Source organism: Oncorhynchus mykiss, chromosome 5 (genome assembly GCF_013265735.2).
Source record: "Oncorhynchus mykiss isolate Arlee chromosome 5, USDA_OmykA_1.1, whole genome shotgun sequence".
Lineage (NCBI taxonomy): Eukaryota > Metazoa > Chordata > Actinopteri > Salmoniformes > Salmonidae > Oncorhynchus > Oncorhynchus mykiss.
Genome location: NC_048569.1, coordinates 75,081,808 through 75,106,082, shown reverse-complemented (window position 1 = coordinate 75,106,082; position 24,275 = coordinate 75,081,808). Strand labels below are relative to the sequence as shown.

The 24,275-nt window shown below is 41.5% G+C and overlaps 2 protein-coding genes across 5 annotated transcripts; both read left to right on the top strand.

The window, feature by feature from the left end:
- Positions 1–6,562: 6,562 nt before the first annotated feature.
- LOC110524567 (transcription factor MafA-like) lies at positions 6,563–12,465 on the top strand. 2 transcript variants are annotated; one of them, XM_036978406.1, is made up of 6 exons: positions 6,563–7,060; positions 8,903–9,056; positions 9,437–9,713; positions 9,879–10,163; positions 11,103–11,321; positions 11,443–12,465. In XM_036978406.1, exons 1-6 carry the CDS (start codon positions 7,051–7,053, stop codon positions 11,587–11,589), a joined length of 1,092 nt encoding a protein of 363 aa, XP_036834301.1. In that variant the 5' UTR covers positions 6,563–7,050; the 3' UTR covers positions 11,590–12,465. The 2 variants fall into 2 exon arrangements, with proteins under 2 accessions (XP_036834301.1, XP_036834300.1); XM_036978405.1 differs by lacking the exon at positions 6,563–7,060 and having other exon boundaries at positions 8,914–9,713.
- A 1,984-nt stretch (positions 12,466–14,449) lies between these two features.
- On the top strand, positions 14,450–23,617 carry LOC101268909 (Rem2A). Of its 3 annotated transcripts, XM_021601280.2 has the most exons (6): positions 14,450–14,610; positions 14,725–14,778; positions 15,499–15,814; positions 16,001–16,074; positions 21,013–21,190; positions 22,893–23,617. In XM_021601280.2, the coding sequence occupies exons 2-6, from the start codon at positions 14,725–14,727 to the stop codon at positions 23,183–23,185; spliced, it is 915 nt and encodes a 304-aa protein (XP_021456955.2). In that variant the 5' UTR covers positions 14,450–14,610; the 3' UTR covers positions 23,186–23,617.
- Positions 23,618–24,275: the final 658 nt, after the last annotated feature.

Below are 24,275 nucleotides of genomic sequence, written 5' to 3'. Positions count from 1 at the left end.
TGGTGGATTAGATCCCTTTTACAATAATAAGGAGATTGACAGACACAGACACACAGGGGATGGAGGGAGGGAGGGGGGAGGAAGGAGGGTGGAGGGAGGGGTAGAGAGAGGGAGGGAGGGAGGGAGGGTTGGTGGGTGGAGGGAGGGAGGGAGATAAACGATAAACAACTGTTGCAACAGTGAATAATGGAGATCGATTTGGGGAAATAAATAAATATAAGAGGAGAACAAATTGCAAAAACTAAAGGGTGAAACCATGAATTATTTGTAGTAGAACACCATCTGACTCTTTACCTGACGGTTACTTGTGTTTCTTGTGTGTTTTTACAGTACAATGTTTTATTTAATATTGTTATAGGCACAGGATATATAGTAGGAGAGGGATGGACAAAATCAGTCATTTTCATGTCTAAAGCAGAAGAATAGGGGCACGGCAGGCTTTACTGGGTGCATGGGAGGTGAGATAGAGAGTGAAGGAGACAGATCCTGCGAGGGAGGGGGCCCCCTTATGAGGTGAGACGTGTAAGCCTGCTGCTTGTAACAGAGTTAGCCAGGATAAGGACATGTATCTGTGGGATCAGAGGGAGTTAGAGGGAACCTCCAGACCACAGCGTCACACCATCTGTCTCAGTCAGTGCCCTGCTCTGTTAGAAAAAGGCCATGTTGCACTTTTAATCCCTCATGTTCAATGTTCCCTCTAATATTTTGTAGCACTGAGCAAACTGAGTGGAAATTTGACATTTGTGAGAATACCCTTACAGTTTCAGACAGAAGCCAATAGGCTATTTGAGCATAATGCAGGCCTACCAACAAAACCAATGGAGCAAATCCCATAACATTTTCACATTGAAATACACTACATGATCAAAAGTATGTTGACACCTGCGAACATCTCATTCCAAATTCATGGGCATTAATATGAAGTTGGTCCCCCCATTGCTGCTATAACAGCCTCCACTCTTCTGTGAAGGCTTTCCACTAGATGCTGGAACATTGCTGTGGGGACTTGCTTCCATTCAGCCAAAAAAGCATTAGTGAGGTTGGGCACTGATGTTGGGCGATTAGGCCTGGTTTGCAGTCGGCGTTCCAATTCATCCCAAAGGTGTTCAGTGAGGTTGAGGTCAGGGTTCATTGCGCATGGTGATCTTAGGCTTGTGTGCAGCTGCTCGGCCATGGAAACCCATTTCATGAAGCTCCCGACGAACAGTTCTTGTGCTGACAGTTCTTGTGCTGATGTTTCTTCCAGAGGCAGTGTGGAACTCGGTAGTGAGTGTTGCAACAGGGAACAGACGATTTTTACGTGCTATGTGCTTCAGCACTCGGCGGTCTCGTTTACACTTCACAATAACAGCACTTACAGTTGACCGGCAACTCTAGCAGGACAGAAAGTTCACAAACTGACTTGTTGGAAAGGTGGCATCCTATGACGGTGCCACGTTGAAAGTCACTGAGCTCTTCAGTAAGGCCATTCTACTGCCAGTGTTTGTCTATGGAGATTGCATGGCTACATTTTTGTCAGCAACATTTGTGGCTGAAATAGGCAAATCCACGAATTTGAAGGGGTGTCCACATACTTTTGTATATATAGTATAGCTTTCGATTTCTATGCTATAGCCCACAGTATGTGGTGTTCAATGGAGGCCCACATTGCATGAGACTTTTAAAACGTTTTTTACATTATGATGAGCTTGACATTAAATATATATTTTTTTGTACTTGGTCTGTAACATCATTGGCCTAGACTGTAAATTGCACTGTACTTTGTTTTATGATGCAAGAAAACACTTTACTAAATAAAAGTAATTATTATTACCATATTGAGAATTAGACAAGGTTGGCTACCCCTCTGCCTATTGGCTTCTTTGCATATTCAAGCCTGTCTCAAAATACAACACTACCTCTTAACATAAGCTTTTTACCTGACTGACTTTTCAAATAAATGTGGTCTACACATTTTGTGCTCCTGTAGGAAGCAGTAACTCCCTATTGTTGACCTATACTTACATATAACAGGGCTAATAACTCGCTAACTAGCAAAGAATATCAACAACTGTGCACATGCTGATCTGGACTGATCTGAAAAGCGCATTCACTCGGGGCTCATGGGCTACCCTAAACAATAGAATTCTACTCCATTGCTCTCTGGCTCTGCCTACAACAAAATCACAGACTCAATCTTGCAAAGTTAGATTTATTTTGGTTTGTTGCATTGAAAAGAGCCTGATATAATGTTCATTCAATCACAGAAAAAGCGTTGATTTGTATAGTGCAAAGTAATAGGGCGAACTCAGTAAAGTTCAATCTCATGCGTCTCTGTGTGTCCTGACATTTCTTTTGTGTGGCAGTCTTGGAGGAGGTGCACGGCCGCACACCCGCGCAGCTTAGAGGGACATTGCTCAGGTCCCTCTCCTCCATTCCCCTCTTTCTCTACTATCCTTTTGACACTTTGACCCAGGACAGGAGCTGTTTTAAGGTATTAGGGTAGACAAACCGGGGTGACTGTATGGTCAGCGCTGTGCTGAGGGGTTGGGCGTCATTGGCTCTGTGGCTAATCGTTGCCCTAGGCTAAAGCCCTCTGCTCAACCCCATGACACAAGGAGCTGTGAAACTGTTATTACACAAATTACACTAATCAAAAACGCATATGCCAAATAGAGTGATTATTACAGTAACACGTGTGGATAACAGCTAGGAAGACAGACTGATCAGTTTTTTAACGCCACAGTAGTCTCTAAAAAAATGCTGCTAGTATTATTTCAGAGAGGTGATGCAAGTATTACTGTTCAGGAGCAAGTGCTCAGAACAAGGGATATTACAAAGGAGAGAAAGATACATGTAGGTTGGATATGGACTGAAACAGAGTGAGCTTTGGGGATTGTGATTTGTGGTATCATACAGTATGTGAGGTGTCTGAGTTATGTTGATGATTATATGAAAATAGTGTTTGAAATGTGGCTCCTGAATGATGAGAGGTGAGGTGAGGAGGGATGTTGGAGCTGTTGTGTACGCTAGGGGTGGTAATGTATTTGGCATGAAGTATGAGGTAAGTTCCTCTATATCTCCCTCTCTCTCTCTTTGTCCCTCGGACTCACGGTAGACCCAGTTGGTTTAAACGTTAAGCTTTCCCCTGGAAACATGACAGGAGATAGTGATATAGAGGTAGAGGAAAGGGGGGCAATTGTTTTTGCAGTTCTAGAAACAGTAGGATGGTCTCTGGTGGCTGTACTTCTGTCTGCTTGACTGTGTTGTTCTTACACCCCAAGGCCGAATATCTGATTGATAAATAGACAACATAATTAAATGTTTTGTGTTGGACAGAGTTAAATAACATGGCCTAGATTAAAATAAATGTCTGTGCGTCTTTTTTTGTATGTGTGGTTGTCTGTGTGTGCGTGCCTGTCTCGGTATGTTATTGGTTTTGTTTACCCTCCAGATCAGATTTGGGCAGACAATATTAACTCACTGATTCCTTAACGAGACGTTATTAAGACACAAAGAGACTCCGGATTAACGAGTTTAGCTTTTGAGGATCATTAAAAAGTGCTTGTTATGCTTTTCTCAGCTTGATGAATTTCAAAGGGGTGAAAAAACAGAGATTATACTGTTTCTAAAGGCTAACTCCAAGAGACAACAGGGTGTGAGGGGAAATGGGGTCTGGAATTTTGGGGGACAGGCAAAGAACAGAGACATGAACCATGGCCAGATATTTTAATATCTCTTGCCAGTGCCTGTAGCAATTTTGAGTTTATTATTTAATATGTAAAGTCAAATAATGATTTGAAGTGAATTGGTGTTATTTCGCTTGATTCATTTGCCCCACAAAATTGCTTTCTAGTCCCTTCCTCAGATATCAGATACAAAATAAGAAAGTTACATTTTGAATGAGAATGACTCACTTAAATGACACTGTAGCGCTTCGAAACATTATCATGCATTTATCTTCTTGATTTCTGTCATTACATCATTGTTGCGCATTTGTTTTTTATAGGTCTTCATAGTGTTTCAGTAGCGGTAAGTGGGAAAGGGGAAAGCGGGATACTTACAGGGCCTTCAGAAGGTATTCATACCCCTTGACTTATTCCACATTTTGTTGTGTTACAACCTGAATTTAAAATTGATTAAATATATTTTGTTATCTCACCCATCTACCCACAATACCCCATAATGACAAAGTGAAAACATGTTAGACATTTTTGCCAATGTATTGAAAATTAAATACAGAAATATCTATTTTACATACATATTCACACCCCTGAGTCAATACATGTTAGAATCCCATTTGAAAGTGATTACAGCTGTGAGTATTTCTGGATAAGTGTCTAAGAGTGTTGCATGCCTGGATTGTACAATATTTGCACATTATTCATAAAAAAATTATTCTGTCACGGCTGTTCAAAGGAGAGGACCAAAGTACAGCGTGGTGAGCGTACATTTTCTTTATTTATAAACACTACAAAAACAATCCGTGACGCTCAAAAGCAAAGTGCTCTAAACAGAGACAACCTACCACAAACACAGGTGGGAAAAAGGGTACCTAAGTATGGTTCCCAATCAGAGACAACGATAGACAGCTGTCCCTGATTGAGAACCACACCGGCCAAACAACAAAGAAATAGAAAACATAGAACACAAAACATAGAATTCCCACCCCAACTCATGCCCTGACCAAACCAAAATAGAGACATAAAAAGGATCTCTAAGGTCAGGGCGCGACATCTTCAAGCTCTGTCAAGTTGGTTGTTGATTGCTAGACAGAGATTTTCAAGACGATTAACGTCAAAACTGTAAATAGGCTGCTCAGGAACATTCAATGTAATTTAGTTGTAAGGGTTTTCGTCCTCTTCTGAGGAAGAGTAGTCAAGATCGGACGAATGCGCAGCGTGGTATGTGTCCATGTTAATATTTAATAAATCAACTGTACACTGAACAACAAAACAACAAAGAGAGTGAACGAAACAGTCCTGTAAGGTGCAAACACACAAAACAGAAAACAACTACCCACAAATCAAGTGGGAAAAACAGGCTACCTAAGTATGATTCTCAATCAGAGACAACGATTGACAGCTGCCTCTGATTGAGAACCATACCAGGCCAAACAAATAGAAAACCAAAACTAGAACAACACATAGAATGCCCACCCCAACTCACGCCCTGACCAACCTAAACAAGAAACATAACAAAGGAACTAAGGTCAGGACGTGACATTAGTAAGCAACTCTAGTGTATAGTTGGCCTTTTGTTTTAGGTTATTGTCCTGCTGAAAGGTGAGTATGTCCCCCAGTGTCTGTAGGAAAGTAAACCGAACCAGGTTTTCCTCTATGATTTTGCCCATGCTTAGCTCCATCCGTTTCTTTTAATCCTAAAAAACTCCCTAGTCCATGCCGATGACAAGCATTCCCATAACATGATGCAGCCACCACTATGCTTGAAAATATGAAGAGTGGTACTCAGTGATGTGTTGTTTGATTTGCCCCAAACACGCTTTGTATTCAGGACATAAAGTTAATTTCTTTGCCACATTTTTTGCAGTTTTACTTTAGTGCCTTATTGCAAACAAGATGCATGTTTTGGAATATTTTTTTATCCTTCTTTTCACTCTGTCATTTAGGAGTAATTACAATGTTGTTGATCCAGTTTTCTCCTATCACAGCCACTAAACTCTGTAACTGTTTTAAAGTCAACATTGGCATCATGGTGAAATCCCTTAGCGGTTTCCTCCCTCTCAGGCAACTGAGTTAGTAATTAATAACTTCACCATACTCATAAGGATATTCAATGTCTGCTTTTTTTTACCCATCTACAATAGGTGCCCTTATTGCGAGGCATTGGAAAACCTCCCTGGTCATTGTGGTTGAATCTGTGTTTGAAATTCACTGATCGACTGAGGAACCTTACAGATATGTGTGTGATACAGAGATGAGATAGTCATTCAAAAATCATGTTAAACACTATTATTTCACACAGAGTGAGTCTTATTATGTGACTTATTATGTTTACTCCTTACCTTATTAAGGCTTGCCATAACAAAGGAGTTGAATATTTATTGACTCAAGACATTTCAGCTTTTAATTTTTTTATGGGGTATTGAGTCCAGGCTAGTGACAAAAAAAACTAATTTTACATTCAGGCTTTAACACAAAAAAATATTGTGTAAATATTTTCTGAAGGCACTGTAGTCAGTTGCCCAACTGGATACATTCAACTGAAATTGGTCTTCTGCATTAAACCCAATGCCTCTGAATCAGTGTCCACTGTGTGGAGGTAGAGAGCCAACAAACCCATCAATCAAGTTTCAATACAACCTTTGTAAAAGCACTAAGAAGTCTCTCTTAGTCTTTCTATTACAAGATCACTGTTGATAAGCTGTCGACATGGCCATCTTCATAAACATGTGTGTAGCAGTCGCAGTTCACTGTAGCAGCAAATGGGATGCAAGTATATGTCATGAAGCATTGATAAGGTGACATCATGACATGCCCGGATGAGCACGCTGCTTGTGGTGTTACCACCACACGCTTAACATGGTTTATAATATGATCTGACATGTGACTACTGATGGGTTTGCATGTGTGTGTGGAGAGTTTGTTTGGGGGATGGGTGTAAGTGCATGGGTGTATGTTGATGCAAAAAATATTACATTTTAAACAGAGTTAATAGTATTTTTGGCAATGACAAAAAATGTGGGGGATAGTGGAGTTGTGGGGACAGAATGAGCGAGAGAGAGAAGGAGAGAGAGAGAGAGAGAGAGAGAGAGAGCGAGAGAGAGAGAGAGATTTGAACCATGATTGCAGAGAGCCATGGCTCTAGAGAGGGATATTGGGGTGAGAGAGAAGAGGGGAGTGTGATGAAGAGGGAGACAGGGATTTGCTACAGAGAGGAGAGAAAGAGAGGGGGCAGTGACACTCAGTGACAGAGTGTCATATGCACTCACATGTGCACACACCCTCTCTTTTTTGTCTCTCTCTGTGAACGTGTGTCGGTAAATCCGTCAGTATTGTCACTTTTGTGGGGGGAAATGGTGAGAGGACATCTAAATCAATCATCCTATCTATGACCTACGGTAAGATTTTTTTTTTTCAACTACACCTCCTCTTCTCCGTCCCTCTCATTCCTCTCTCTTTCAGGCCTTTGTCTCTCCTAGTGTCATTCTACTTTTTTCTCTCTCTTTCCCCATGTCTCTCTGTCTTTCTGTTGGTTCTCTCTCCCCCTACTCTGGGCTGAAGCCAGGTTGAGGCCTCTGTGGCACCCCACAGTTTTTCCTCTCTGTCATGGTCCATAGTGGACATCAGGGGCTACAATTAATGTGTGGAACCAGTAGAACCATCTGTCTGACATGGGTTGTCATTATTATTAATTTTACAGTAAATATGATGATTATCATCATTATAGTCGGTGCTGATACTGATTAAGTATTTGTTGTAGAAATAGTTTGGGATGTTGTACTACCAATGTTGAGGTTGTTGTTCCAATTTCAAATGTTTTATTTTCAAGAAAAACTATAGTACTATGTTTCCAAATGTGCTCTTGTACATGATCAGATCGATTTTCAGTTTGTTTATGTAATTGTTGTGTGGTAATTAGCCCAAAGTGTAAGTTTCAAAGTGTTCTAACAAAAAACAAGAATACTAGAAAGATTGAGCATTTTCTTTGAGGTTATTATCTTTTGACATGTTCAGTAAATGTTGGATAATGTTTTTGAAGTCTATGTTTTTCTGTCATTAATATATATTTATATAATATTCAGTTAGATTATCTTCTCTGCACAAGTGTTTCTTCATTAAATGACCCATGAGAAATAAAACAGCAGAGAAAAGTTACAGGTCTTCATTAGGTCACAACCTTAGCTTTGAAACAGTTTTTGAAATTTAGGCTTGGAAATCTCTTCTGTTATGGAGATTATGAAAAGTGAATGCTTTTTGAATTACTGAAATGTGCTTTGACCTGTTATGTTATCAAATGAATGAATGTCATCCCATTAAGAAAATACTGAAGCTATGAGATGGGTAGAAGTTCTATCCTACTGCATTGTTTACTGATTTGTCCCTGAAATTCAGATAGCTTTGAAATTTCACACAGCAAAAAAAGTTTAGTTGGACTTGATGATGACCAAATTCACCCCATAGTCAATTATTTCAACATCACACCATTCCAGTCAAATGATGTCACAGATTGTATCAAAAAAGTTGACGAAAGTATTTAGGTGTATAATATGGGTATACATATCTCTCTTGTTTGATTATGCCACATCAGACATCAGTCTTTGCTGCATAACAGCATGCTTACTACCGGTATATAATAGGAGTCTGAATTATATAGTACGACAAGAATGCAAGCTGACAAATGTCTATACAAATATATTTGCTATTAGTGAGTTGAGGTCGATGTAGGAATATCCAAATCAAGTTTATTTGTGTGTGTGTACATGTGTGTAAATGTGTGTGTGTGTGTCTATGGGGGGCAATGGGGATCGAATGAGGATTAGTCACTTAATACTTCAACATACTAACAGACAGTTGGACACATACTCACACTGGAGAATAACACTACCTCACAAGTGTAAATTCACTTGATTGGGTGCACAGGGTGAGAGTCCTGATTTCTCTACTTTCTAGAAAGTTGCACTAATTGTTTTGGATCTAGTTCATTACTTGTACATACTCAGACAAATTGTAAGCCATAGAGAGAGAGAGGTCTGGTAAAGAGGTTCTTCCGTCTATGGCCAGATTGTTGTTCTTGTGTTGTTTCCCACATCCTGTCCTCTTCTCTCTCCTCTTCTCTGTCCTCATTAGAGATGTTATCTTGACCTCAGTTCCTGTCTACCTAACACATAGAGATGTTGTTTTCATGACTTTAAACCAACTTTGAGAACGATCACCTATGCCATTTTCTCTCTCTCTGACAGGACCAAGAAGAAACACACACGGACACAGGAAGGCTGTTTTCTCCACAGAGGACAGTCGCCAGTCAGTCCATTATTGGACACCAAGGCTGTCTGAGTGTTGGGAGGCATCAAGCCTGTTGTTGTGTATGGACTGCTGCTGCACTAAAACAGAGAGGTGAATTAACACACAACCCTGACACACGGACAAACTCAGTCTGCTCCCAAAGCCGTGGCCATGTCATCTCCCTCTCTCCCCATGCCCTCCCTCCCCCCCAGTCCACTGGCGATGGAGTACCTCAATGACTTTGACCTCCTTAAGTTTGAGGTGAAGCCTGACACTCCTCCTCTCCCTCCCCCCTGCACATTCCCCAAGTCTAGCCTACCCCACGACCCCTCCAGTTCCCCTGGTCCCTACACCAGCCTCAGCTCTAGCCCATACAACTCCCTGCCCCCCTCTCCAACACTGAGCGATGCCCACCCACCTCCCTCAGCCTCTTCCTCCCTCTCCCCTTCCTCCTCCTCCTCCATCTCCTTCCCTCTGTCCATCTCAAACAGCTACACTTCTGGCATCAGTTCTGGATCTCAGGGGAACGTGGAGGGTAGCCCCTCCCATGGGGGTGCCCAGGGTCCTAACCCTGCTTCTTTGGAGGACCTGATCTGGCTCGCAGCGCTGCAGCAGCAGTTTGGAGGGGAGGCGGGGGGACCTGCGTCCCTGCTGGGAGGTGGGCCAGAGCGGGGAGACAGAGAAAGAGGGTCGGTCGGCAGCTTCCTGGGCTGTGAGGACGCTGTGGAGGCTCTACTGAACTCAGCTGCAGCAGCTGTTAACTCACAGGTATGTAACACTGCCAATATTGTCTGTGGATGTCTGTAAATGATATGTTGTTATTCACTTTTGATAGTGGGTTCGTAATGACATAGATAGACTATAATCAATGTTTGTATTTCTCTTTTTCTCTCTCCCTCTTTCCAATCCTCCACTGTGTATTCTCACTCTCAGTTCCCAGTGCTTTCCCAGAGTTCCAGCAGTAACCTGGGGGATTCGGGTAGTGACAGTGGAGGTGACATTTCCTGCGCCAATGGGACGGATATGTGTCATCGTCCACTCCTCTACCTCTCCTCTGGCCCTCAATTGCTCCCCAACACCAACCCCTCTTCAGCATCCTACCCACAACCCCAGAGCCCCTCTGACCGACTTCATCACCATCATCCACATCATAATCATCATCACCACCCGCACCACCCCATGCATGGCCATCATCATCATCATCATCATCACCTCCAAGTAATTAATATGGTCAGGGGGCATGACAGTATGAAACAAAATATAGTAGAATAACCAAGATAAGAGAAACGAGAAGGCTAGCAACAGGCTAGCAACAACAGCGCCAGTACTGGATGGAGCAGGAGCATATGGGAGAGGGGAGGGAGATGTGATAGAGGGATCATGCTGTAAAGGATTGGGATTAGAACATTAGAACATGATTAAGTGTGCATGCCGTGTACCTGCTATAAGTATAGAAAACATGCCTCTACTCTGAGATGACAATGAGTTTATCTGTAGACATTCCTTGTTTAAAAATGCATTGTTTGTCCTGCAGGCAAGTACAGAATATTGGAGTAAATGTAATAAAGGGAGCAATAATTCTCCTTTTAATAGATACAAGCAATTGTACTACATCAACATTGATATATGAACTGTGTTAAAGCTAATACTTACTAGGCCACATCAATAACTCCAGGGCTTTGAATTGATTTGATTTTGATTTTCCTCTAGCTGTTCTATGGTTGAAGGAGCTATGTGTGGGGCTGGTAATGCTATTGTTTATGGAATGTTCAGTACTGTTCTATATCTGCATTCTCCAACCAGGTGTCTGAGAGAATCTCTGTGCAGTATGTGGAGCACAGTGTGAGCTTATGATAATATCTGCTATTATTGCTGTGTATAACCCTGATTACTGTCACTTTCAATCAGTCAGATTATCTGACAGATTATGGACATGTGATACCGAAATGTGCCCCCTGACACACACAGCTAGGCACACTCTCACATCACGCACAGAACCACACATGCACAACTCAGACACACACACACAAACACACACACACACACACACACACACATTGAAAGTCAGTCAAAATGTTTTAAGTCCTATCTATTCTGCATAACCGTAATTCATGTCAACGTTCGGAAGTAACCATCTCTCCCTGTGTCTGTGTGCAGTGTGGTGGGGTAGATGAGCGTTTCTCAGACGAACAGCTGGTGAGCCTATCGGTGCGGGAGCTGAACAGACACCTGCGTGGCGTCAGTAAGGATGAGGTGGTGCGTCTCAAGCAGAAACGTCGTACGCTAAAGAATCGAGGCTATGCCCAGTCCTGTCGCTACAAACGCTTGCAGCACCGCCACGCACTGGAGTCTGAGAAACACGTCCTCACACAACAGGTAGGATACACACACACACACACATACACACACACACACAACAAAAACACACCACTGCCAACAACTACTAAATAAAAGCTCCTAATACTAATAACTCTCTCCTGTCCGTCTCTCTCCTCAGTTGGAACAGCTGCAGTGTGAGCTATCTCGGGTGCTGAGGGAGAGGGACGCCTACAAGGCTCGCTACGAAAAGCTTGTCAGCACAAACGAGGCTCCACCTACCCACGCCAACAACCCCCCCTCACCACCACCTGACTACTTCCTCTGAGGACATACCCAGAGGAGAGGACATAAAAATTAACGGATGAGAGTGGGATAAATGAGCAGGTCAGCCTAAATAAGGCCAGCACTGGGAAATCAGTCTTTGGGAGGAAGGGAGGGAGGGTTGGGGGTGTGTGTGCGTGTGTGGAGGTTGTCAGGCAGGTAGTGGGGTTAGAACTAGGCCATATATGACTGTGAAATCAACCTGCTGAGCTGGCACTTGACTGTTAACTTAGGGTTAGAATCGAGCCCTAGATTGCTTCATAAACCGGACTAATGATGAAGACTTCAGTTTTGATATCACAGTGACGTTCATAGTAGCACAAAGACTCAATGAAACATCTTCAGGATGCATCCTGCACTGGTCAAATCAGGGCATGGAAGGTCACAGGTCATCCTCAAACTGAACAAACTCCATCGTAGCATTCATCAACCTTAACACTATCAACCTATCTATGCACATTTATTTCAAGCAGAACAAATTAAAAGATGAACTGATATCCAAACAATGGTTGGGTTGAATCCAGCCCCTGACATGCACACTGTGATGGTGTAGGTTGACTGGGCTCATTGGAAACTCAAAGGTCTGAGTAGTGCTGTGGTATTGGATGTGTAGTGGTGTATGATCTTCAAGTGTCCATGGCATGCAGTTGTACTCGCCAGCAAATATTTCACAGTTGCCTACCAAGGTGTTTTTGCTCACCAAGACTTGTTACCCACTATCACATTTTTAAGATGAATAATCATAGAAAAATAATGTACAAGGATCCTTTTTCTGATGGAATTCCTGTGGTTGTGCTAAATGAAAAATTGACATAAACACTCATGTATAAAGTAGATACATAAAAAAAGACAAATTAAAACATATCCATACTTTGCTTGTTGAAAATAACATACATTTTTGTCATAATGACTATGAAGAATAATTGCAGTGTGCTATCTGTGATTCGTGAACGGACCTCCAAGAGACTTCTTCTGTCAACCTGTACTGTAGGATTTCCACAATCAATCAGTTGGCTCTAACATGTGAAACAAGAAACTGTGGTTGCTGCAGTTGTCGTCAAATAGGTCTGTACAAAGAACATCCCCCCCAAAAAGGCAACAGAGTGCTAAATGGACTGTGTTACTATGTTTTGTCTTCAAGCTTTTATAATACAATCTAGGTTGTGCTGAAAACACTTTTGTAAGAGAGCGACAACCTTAATGCAACAAGCACCACAGAGCTGGACACTGTGGATTCTTAAAAAGTAGGGTGAAATGCAAGAAAATGTGGACATTCAAAGACAGACCAGCTCATGAAATGTTACCAGGGTAGCTACATTAGAGCTAATTGTTTTGGCTAGGTGTAGGTTCATTAATTGATTTATCTGTTTTATTTATTCACTTATTTATTCACAGTATTTATTAATTGTTTATTTATGTACCGATTATTATTACAATTTACAATTTATTACAATTTAATCTACAAGCTTAGTGTGTACTTTTATTTTCAAGCAGAATAAATCCACATTTTAATTATTTTTTTGATTATTTTCAATAGTATGACTACAATCATTATTGCAATCATGGTTGATGCTCCTACTGTAGTGTGGTTTCCTATGAAATAAAGACAATATTTTTATCAACCTTGGCAGTTTTGTTAATTTTCCAATCTTTTTCTGAATTTCTCGCTTTGTCTCAGTTTCACATGTACTTTAAACACCTAGTAATCTCTCTCTATCCCTTCTCTGTCCCTCCCACTTTTCCAATCTCCTGTAGACCTGTTCTATTTACCTCATCCCCTCTTCCATTTTTCTCTCCCTCCATCTCTCTGTCATTCTGTGTCCCTCTATAGAGAGGCAGTGACCCCGGCAGAGCTCTGTTTGGGATGACCTCACCCTCGGCCCTGCCTCCCTCTCTGTGGCTCTCGCTCTCTCTGGCCTGTATAATAGGGACAGGATTAGGGCTATAATAGCGCCCTGACTGCTCACTGCCGGAGTCCATTGTAGCATTGTGTGCAGAGGACGTACACAGAGTAACATGAACACTCACCCTACTCACGCTGCTACACACAGCCACTCACACTTACATTCACTTACAACACGGCATATGCTGAAATACACAAACTTTACAGAGATGCTTAAATCAATTCACATTCATACAATCTCAGCTTGCAAATATCAGAGGTGAAAATTTGCTCCCTTTTTCCCCCCAGTGTAAAATAATATTTACAGAGAGTGTGATAGAGAGAGACAAGAAACACCAACAACAGGAAACGCAGTGCTAAGATTTAGATAGCCTAAGAAGGCCTAATAGGAGAGAGGCAGACATAGAGTGAGAGAGAAAGAGAGAGAGCGAGCGAGAGAGTATGTTAGAGGTTACTGCCCAAGGGATAAAGTGACCGCAGAAACGCACACGTGTATGAACACATGTACAGTACTTTGAATGCCCAAAGACACAAACATGTATATAGGCGCGGGCACACACAGAAACACACACTCAAAAGGGCAATACATGGTAGAGGTGCTGGAAGACAAAACTGTACTCTGCTGCGCCCTAGTGCCGAAATGTACACCTATTATTCCAAGTATCTGCAGCATCCAAAATATAAATTAGTGGAGTGAAATGAGCATCTTATCAACAGATGATGATTTATGCTTTATCTGACCCATGTAGCTCCTGCATTCAAACATTTTATAGAGATGGACTCCACATGACATTTTCTCTACAGGGAAAATCCAGTCAACGTAGCTTTACATTCAATAGCATAAATCAATTTTGTCTAAGAAAATAAAAAGCTGGCAACGATCATTTATTTACACGTCATGTAAGTGAGTCATAATGCAGAAGACACACTGCAGGAGGACCTAACTTACTGTACGAAAGCACACTGTGGGGGAGAGAGAAGTGTGTTGTCTGTGTAGCCTCTGAGTCTGTGCGTGTGATGTTTGTTTCTGAGCGCGCATGAAATAGAGAGAGAGAGAGAGAAAGTGGAAAAGAGAGAGAGAGAACCGTTTTTACTTTGTTGGTGCTGCGAGTCTTGTGCCAGGTGAGATCATCATGTGGCTTTGAGGTAGAGCGCGCAGGAGTGAGATGAGTGGGAGGGCGGGAAAACGCTCGGGAGTAGGTAGTCGATTTCTGACCGGTGTATTTCACATTGCAGATGCAGACAGATGCGCTCATAGACATTATCAATATCGAGGAAACACTGGCTAAGGTAGGCGGGGATGTTTAAACACAATGTGCCGGGCAGCACGTAGCTTTTTAACTGTTTATATCGATGCAAATATGTCATAGTTTGTCTAACGGTTGCCTCACAAGACATCTGTCATCTGTGAGTGACAAAACGTGGGAGGTGCTGGTGACATAATAGAAGGGTTTTGATTAGTTATTTATTTTTGAGCTTTAGATTTCACTAACATCAAATTTGTCATGGGCATACCATTTAGTTCTTGAGTGGTTCTCTGCATCTCTTAATGTGTGTGTGTCTGTGAAGCGAGAGACAGACAGATAAAGAGAGATTAAAATACAAAGGGAGATGGCGAGATAGAGAGGGGGAGACAGGCAGGGACAGTGCAGGTGTCAATGGGGGTCATAGATACAAAGCGGGATACAGTAATGTAAGAGCATTCTATTTCAGGATCACACTGAAAGTGATAACATGTCAGGTAGAGAGTGACACTCCCTATTACAGTCCAATTGGTGTCAAGTCTTCCTGGAGACAGATGAGGTTAAGGTAGTTCATTGGGAAGCACAGGCATGCACACTGACGCCACAACACCTTCCCTGCTTTCTAGACAATTGACCATTTCTGTCTGTGTGGAAAACTGCTACAGAGTGTGGAATGTTGATGGAAATGTGGACACAAAGTCATAATCTTGTTGGTCCATGTTGTATGTGAATGTAATGTGTATATTTATTTATTTGTCTCTTTTAGTGTGACAGTATGACTCTGTCCAGTGCCCCACCTTTACGCAGAGGAAGTACCCCTGTGCCAATCAAACACCAGCTCAGACGAGAGGAAGCAGTCCATGATGATTGTGATTGGACATCAGGGTTGGCTGGACCTTCTCCTCCTCCAATCAGTTACAGCACGGCGAAGGATGAGACCATCGCCTCAGCGGCAGAGGGGAGACCCCCCTCTGAAGGGCCCTTTCGAATTGCCCTGCTGGGGCAAAATGGGGTGGGCAAGTCAAGCCTTGCTATCGCCTTGGCTGGAGATTTGGATAGAACTGCTTCTGTGGATTCTGAAGGTACACTGATTGGTGTTTGGATGTTGGACAGTGTTTCAACAAAAATAGGCCTATGATACTAACAGGTAGAGCATGTGCAATGCATAACATCCCAGCAATGTGTATGTCTTGTAAATGAACATAAGCTAAAAGCCTTCTTCCCCTCATCTCCCACCTGAAACTTGCCTGCTTATGTCTCTCCCTCAGGAGATGGCTATGTACGTACTGTTACCGTGGACGACGAGGACTGCACCATCCTTATCTACGACAACTGGAGGCAGGTGAGCCAAACTACATCTCTGTGGCCCCACTCTACCCCAGCCTTCTCTTTCCACTCCTTTACCCTCCTCCCCTGTCTTAAATCATGGGTTAACTTTTAATGTGGGGGTTTTGGTGTAGTTTTTCTCATGTTTAGTCATAAAGTGTTGCCCGATCTCCTTGTCTTTGATCAAGCAGTGGAAATATGACATTCCCCTGTGGGAGTCTGTGATTGGCTGGAAAGGAAGCCTATTATCAGGTTATTTTCCACTGGATTACCTCTGTTTCTCCTGAGCGTGCTTCAAACACGTGTTCATGGATGTGTGAGGGACAGTGGTGTAAAGTATTTAAGTAAAAGTACTTTAAAGTACTACTTAAGTAGTTTTTTGGGGGTATCTGTACTTTACTTTACTATTTATATTTTTGAAAATGTTTACCTTTACTTCACTACATTCCAAAAGAAAATGATGTACTTTTTACTCCTTACATTTTCCCAGACACCCACAAGTACTCGTTACATTTTGAATGCTTAGCAGGTAAGAAATTGTCAAATTCAGACACTTATCAAGAGTACATCCCTGGTAATCTCTACTGCTTCTGATCCGGCTGACTCATTTAACACAAATGCTTTGTTTCTGAATGATGTCTGAGTGTTGGATATGCCTATGGCTATCCATAAATAAATAAAAAACACGAACAATCTGGTTTGCTTAATATAAGGAATTTTAAATTATTTATACTTTACTTTTACTTTTGATACTTAAGTACATTTTTGCAATGACATTTACTTTTGATACTTATGTATATTTAAAACCAAATACTTTTAGACTTTTACTCAAGTAATATTTTACTGAGTGACTTTCACTTTTACTTTAGTAATTTCCTGTTAAGGTATCTTTACTTTTACTCAAGTATGACAATTGGGTACTTTTTCCACCACTGGTGAGGGAGGGAACTGAGCAGACATACTGGGGACATTTTTTTCCTTTTGCTTTTTCTGACTCAGCTAGAGGTTGGGTATTGCAAAATTATCTCTCTGTAGGAGGTCTCCAGTCTGGAATCACAAGAGTTTGTGAAGTTGTATCTTTCCTTTTCGTTTACCTTAATCAGCTAAATGTGAATTATTGTGTGGATTATAATTAATGGACATTTTTGAAGGGGTTGATACATTTTTGTTAGGGCAAATGATTACAAACTTTAGAAGCCTTTTTCAACCTTGATTACACTACAGGTTCGGAGTTCCTGCAATAACAGGGTGATCAAATTACAGTGTTTTTTTATCACTTTGGTGCAATTTTCACAAGTATGTGGTACATTTTCATAACTCTAAGCATGAACATCAAAACAGATCATAAAAATGGCTCATGTTTCAAAACTTTAAGCACATTTCAATTTACTGAGTACAACAAATAAATTCACAGTCACTTATTCACTGCACCAAATCCCTCTTCAATTCAGATGCATTTTCAATCTAAGTATCTGCTTTTCAATATTCACTTTACTTTTTATATGATTTTCCTGCATTTTTTAACAATACAATAATCTATCACTTAATTAAACTGCTCAAAACTGATAACTACTGAACCATGTAGTGCCTAGTTAACATATATAGTTTGCTAACTGCTGAACACTGTCAATTTCTATATTTTAGCTTATACATTTTACATCAATTTATGTATGGATGTGGCTGTAAATACTACATAATCATTCTCCATCAGCCACTCTGCGTCAATAGGACAAAGTGGAAAGAGTCACTCTATGTGCTACCATTTGGAATTATAGTGCAGTATACAATGCACTGCTGAAATACCTGGGTTGTAACTTGTATATAACAACATTCAAATCATTGTCTGACTTTCATTGATATGAATTTCATTGATGCACTGTAAGCTAATGAATTTCAAACAGAGAGACAGGCGATTCTGTATCAGTTTACAAGTCACGTAGAAAAGGTGATCTTCTAAAATGATGCATGGGGCAGAAATGGCATACAACACTGTGCTACATTTTTACAGTAGTGAACTGATGTACAATACCCTATTTCTGATGATTTGCCCTATGTACAGTACCAGTCAAAATTTTGGACACACCTACTCATTCCAGGGTTTTTCTTTATTTGTACTATTTTCTACTTTGTAGAATAATAATAGTGAATGAGTAGGTGTGTTCAAACTTTTGACTGGTACTGTATGTACTGTATAAGGTTAATGAAACTGTAAGACTGACATATTTCTCAACATTCTCACAACATGCCATTGGATACAAATGATAAAATAATTGTGCATGTCAAGTTCTAGTCAAATACTGTATGGAAAATGATATTTACCCGCTAATATTCTTTCTTGCTATTGGATTAAATGGTAGTTAAAATGACTAAATCGAGCCTATCATTATCTGATGTACAGTATTGGTGACTAAGCAAAATGTTCTCATGGTATTTCACAGAAAACTTAGATTTTCCATGAATGACTCAGGGGTGAAAGATGTGTGAAACCCCAATGAATGCACAGTCTAAGGTCCTATAAGATAGGGGGATTACAAGTGCTATCCGTTTAGAGTTTTGTACCCCTATGAACTTTGGAAATATACAATGTGCAGTGATTGAAAAAAACAGTAAGATCCTACATCTGTAAGTGGATCACTGATGTTCTTTGGTTGTCTTTTAGGAGATACTGATCTTGGTGATGGTGCTCTGTCTCATCTGTTCAGAAGAGTTTGAGTTAATCTTTTGATGCAGTCTCAAGAGTGAAATCTTAAATTCCGATTTTAGAAATCAAATGTAGCTTTGCTCACACAGTGTCCCTGAGGCGTTTTCAGTGACTTATGAAGGATTCACTCAAAGGGTATCCAGTGTGTGTGTTTGTGTGTGTGTCTCATTGTATTCTCTGTGTGTGTCATCAGTAATTGACGTGGTTCCCAGTTGGTGTGGTATGGTAATTTGTCTCTAGGCAGCAGGGAATCATAGAATGAAAGAGCACAGGGCTTCACTTTCACTCTTGACTGCTGCAGGCAGCAGGCTTTCACTGCATACCACCAGAACAATCGTTTGTTTGAAATGTTGAAAAAACACAAGTACACACACTCTTTGATATGACTCTGTCTGTCATAGAGCACTCATCATGCCAGAGTTATAATTACGTGTTCTTACTGACTGTCATTTATAAGGCTCTCAGCACAGCAGTGGGAAAATGTTGACACAAACCACATAAAGAAAGATTTGTAGGGAGGGAAGAGCTGCCTCCCTCTACCTCTTCACTTGGTGACTTATGTAGACCCATTGTAATGGGGGGCATTACAATGGGTCTACATAAGTCACCAAGTGAAGAGGTAGAGGGAGGCAGCTCTTCCCTCCCTACAAATCTTTCTTTATGTGGTTTGTGTCAACATTTTCCCACTGCTGTGCTGAGAGCCTTATAAATGACAGTCAGTAAGAACACGTAATTATAACTCTGGCATGATGAGTGCTCTATGACAGACAGAGTCATATCAAAGAGTGTGTGTACTTGTGTTTTTTCAACATTTCAAACAAACGATTGTTCTGGTGGTATGCAGTGAAAGCCTGCTGCCTGCAGCAGTCAAGAGTGAAAGTGAAGCCCTGTGCTCTTTCATTCTATGATTCCCTGCTGCTATTTACATATCGGGATATTCTTTATAACGATATATTGTTTTGACAATATCTCAATATTATTTTTGCGCTAGTTGGCTGTACCTGCACTAAAAATCAAGATGAGTTGTTCTCATCTTCTTTTTAAATAGGGAGCCAATTTCTTTTCAGCACTTTCATTTCCTTGACTGATCAAAACTCATTTTCTCATGGCTCTCTTTTGTCCCTCTGCAGCGGACATATGGTGAGCAATATGTTTAGAACATCGAATCAGAATAAAATCACAGTATCTGTCACGCCCTGGCCATAGAGAGGCTTTTATTCTCTATTTTGGTTAGGCCAGGGTGTGACTAGGGTGGGCATTCTATGTTCATTTTTTATGTTTTGTATTTCTTTGTTGTTTGGCAGTTGTGGTTCTCAATCAGAGGCAGCTGTCTATCGTTGTCTCTGATTGAGAATCATACTTAGGTAGCTTTTTCCCACTGGGTTTTTGTGGGTAGTTGTTTTCTGTTTTTGTGTCTGCACCTGACAGAACTGTTTCCGTTTCGTTCGTTCTCTTTGTTATTTTTGTTAATTCAGTGTTCAGTTTAAATAAAAGTATGAACACGTACCACGCTGCACCTTGGTCCTCTCCTTCCAACAGCCGTTACAGTATCGAATCGCAATACTTATAGAATCTTGAGAACAGCAATACGTATAGTATCGGCACCTAATTATCGTGATAATTTTGTATCATGAGGTCACTGGCAATTCCCAGCCCGAGTTTCTACCTGGTTTGAACATGCGTCCTTTGGCATGATCTTGTCCACATTCTGATTGTGCTCACATTTTTTGATAGGTGTAGACAATTAAACAGGCACTGTGATCTGATTGTGATCAGATCTTCTTGACCACCTCTTGAGGTAATCAGACGCATTGTGTCTGGATGTACAAGTGTAGACCGATCTGGACAGTGAAAACATTTAAATCATCATTATCCCACCCTCTAAAATCATTGACAGGCGGCACCCTTCACATATGCCATCAATATGTCTTAAAATAAATAATGAAAGATTGTTTGGAAAATATAGCAGTGAAATAATTTTCTTAAAGGGAGGGACCAGGAAATCTGGTCACAATGCAGACACAGTGGATGGATATGAGACACATTTTAATACCATGAGTATACACATTTCTGAAAATGTGGGCATAATCAGAATGTGGACAAGATCAGGACACAGAACCCATGTTAGAGCCAGGTATAAATGACATATAATTACATATAAACAGAAGTTTATTCTCATAAAAATTCCTACGACTAAATGGAAGGTCAAGCGGTATGGTTGTGGTGATCTCTCTTCCTCCCTCTCTCTCTCAGGACCTGTCTGCTCTGCAGTGTGAGGTGTGTGTCCTGGTGTTCTCTGTCACGGACAGGCGTAGTTTCCACCGCACCGCCCAACTTCGCCTCCTCCTCAGGGAGACGCAGCCACAAACTCCCATCATCCTCGTGGGCAACAAGAGTGACCTGGTCCGTTCGCGCGAGGTCAGCGCTCAAGGTGAGGCAGATTGGCCCTCTCTTTGTTACAGCACAGTGATAGAGTGGTCGCCCTTTGTCGCTGCAACCTTAACCTGCAGTATTCCATAGTGTATACCTTTCCCTACAGATGATCTATTCCTATAGATACTCTCTTCTCTCATTGTCTTGTCTCTGCCTGCCATCTCCACAAAGTGTGTCGACAGGCTGAGTTTTATGCTGTATCTCTGCAGGGTACTGCGGTGACGGGAGAAATATAGGAATATAGACAGAAAGTGGCACAGCATTTCAGCTGCAGTGCAGTGTGGGAGTATGGCAGGAAGGGACTGTGCGTGCTGAGAACTTTGCATGAGATACTAAGAACATACCCACTGGATCCAGGTCATCTATAAATCTTTGCTTGGTAAAGCTCCGCCTTATCTCAGCTCACTGGTCACCATAGCAACACCCACCCGTAGCACATGCTCCAGCAGGTATATTTCACTGGTCATCCCCAAAGCCAACACCTCCTTTGGATGCCTTTCCTTCCAGTTCTCTGCTGCCAGTGACTGGAATGAATTGCAAAAATCACTAAAGCTGGAGACTTATATCTCCTTCACTAACTTTAAGCATCAGCTGTCAGAGCAGTTTACTGATCGCTGCACATATATCACTCCAGTGTAAATTGTAATTACTTTGTCACTATTGGCCTATTTATTTCCTTACCTACTGCACACACTGTATACAGATTGTTCTATTGTGTTATTGACTGTATGTTTGTTTATCCCATGTGTAACTCTGTGTTGTTTTTGTCGCACTGCTTTGCTTTATCTTGGCCAGGTCGCAGTTGTAAATGAGAACTTGTTCTCAACTGGCCTACCTGGTTAAATAAAGGTGATATAAAATCAAAAATAAATAAAAATACGCATTCATCTATTCATCTAGATGTACATATCACCTGAGCTTGGCTGTATGGTCACCACAACCTATAAGACACATGAACACAAAACTCTCTTTCACCTCCACCTGTCTATGTGATGTGTGTTGCTCCAGACTGCAGCTCCTCAGGCCTGGCTGTTTTTGGGATCATGTTATGAGTGTTGTGTAACCTCAGATCCGTGTGGCCTTTGACTTATTATGAGGCAGAGAGCAGAGCAAGGCTTTCTGCATAATTACTTTTACAGGAACTGGGTGAAAACTCACTTCCTTCTCGCTTTATAATATAGCTGAACGAGCGTGCACAGAAGAAAAAACATGAACTATACTGGTTCTCTCTTCCTCTGCTGTCAGGAATCATTTTATCTCTCTAACAAATACGATTTTAATTAAGACAAATTTGGGCAATTGCTTCTCATCATCTTTCATCATCTGGCTTCTCATTCCCCGTGATTTCTGTGTTGCACTCTTTAATATGTGCTTTTTCCATCTTTTGAATAAATGCATTCAATTATGTGTTTGTGTTTGTCCTAGGGATAGTAGTCTGTAATGACAAAAAAAATCCAGAGAGGCAGGGATGTTTATATTGTAGTGTTCCTGAGGTCAACCAGAGGGGAGCTGGGCTGAGTCACAGCACAATAAGAGAATAAGAGGTGCTTCAACATGTAACTAATATGGATGAACCTGTGACAACAGCACATCACCGTGTACCCAATCTCATCCGCAATGCCCTCATCCTAAATGGGTAATGCGTTTACCACTGACAACTGTGCTTATTCTCTCTCGCTCTCTCTCTCTCTCTCTCTCAGAGGCCTTCACCAGTGCTACTCTGTTTGACTGTCTGTATGTGGAAATGTCAACCTCTCTGGACCACCGCACAGTGGAGCTCCTGGAGTCTGCTGTGAGGTTAGCCAGAGGCCTCAGTCCGGTGCCCCCAGGGGCCTATGGGCACGTCATGGCTGGCGGCCTGGAGAACATCACCCACCGGGCTAAGCGTTTCCTCGCTAGCCTGGTCCCACGCTACCCCCGCGAGAGGGAACGAGACGGGGGCAAGTTCTTCAGACAGAAGTCCCGCTCCTGCCATGACCTGGGAGCCCTGTGATCAGGGATGAGGGAAGGATAGAATGAGGGATGTATAGAAAGAGAGAGGGGTGGCTAGAGAGCGAGCAAGAGGGAAATAGAATGTAAGCAATTGCAAAATAGAGAGAGGGGTTCAAAGAGGTAAATTATGGTGAAGAGAAAAGTGAATGTAAAAGTGAGTGATGAAAGGAGGATACAGTAATGGGGATGACACATGGATGAAGCAGAGAAGACCAGGAAGAGAGAATGGCATTAAAGGAGCGATGGACGTATCTGGGTTGATTCATGTAGAAATGTTGTAGTAGAGAACCATAGAGAATAGAGAATTAGCTGTTGAACCCCTGTAAATACAACCCTAAGCATCATACTGCAGTAGTTTGACTGATTCTCCAACTCCATTCCCATGTGATTTCATTGAGGGCCAAATAAAATACTCTGAGAAGTCATGAGAAAGGAAAGTGACTCTTTTTTATCTGGTTATGTATCTCTGTGTGGTGTGATACTTCAAAGCCCAGAAACTTAATTGCATGCTTTTTGCAAGTGCAAGAGAGCAATCACAGTAGCAGCCCTGATATAACATGGTTTTCACAGTGATTCAGATTTTGACGATTCACTTGCTTTTTTTAGTATCCAGACAATCTTGTATCCATGGGGATACAGAGAGGGGGTAGAGAAAGGGCCAGAGAAAGACTACATTTAGAAAAGGCATAAGATAGAAGGATTGAGGCGATGGAGAATGGAGCCAGGATTTATTGTATGTAGAGTGATAATTGCCAGGTTACTGTTGTCAAGGAGACAAGGAGAATCTTTGTGCCATATGAATTTTGTGTTCAACATTTCCCTTATAAAATTAGGGTACACTTTAAGGAGAATTAATTACATTTCAGAATGTGTTTATTTTGGGGAGGAGGTGTGCCAGATGGCACTTTGTCAGATATCAGTATCACACAGCACCACTGTACTACCCTTAGTTCCACTCTCTATTCAATCCCACTCACACCCACACTATTGAAGAGCAAGCATAGAAACAGAGTATATCATCATGGGTCTTCATATCATTGTCATGGACTTCATCAAAGAGAATGGGAGAGCACTTCTGTAATCAGGAAGAA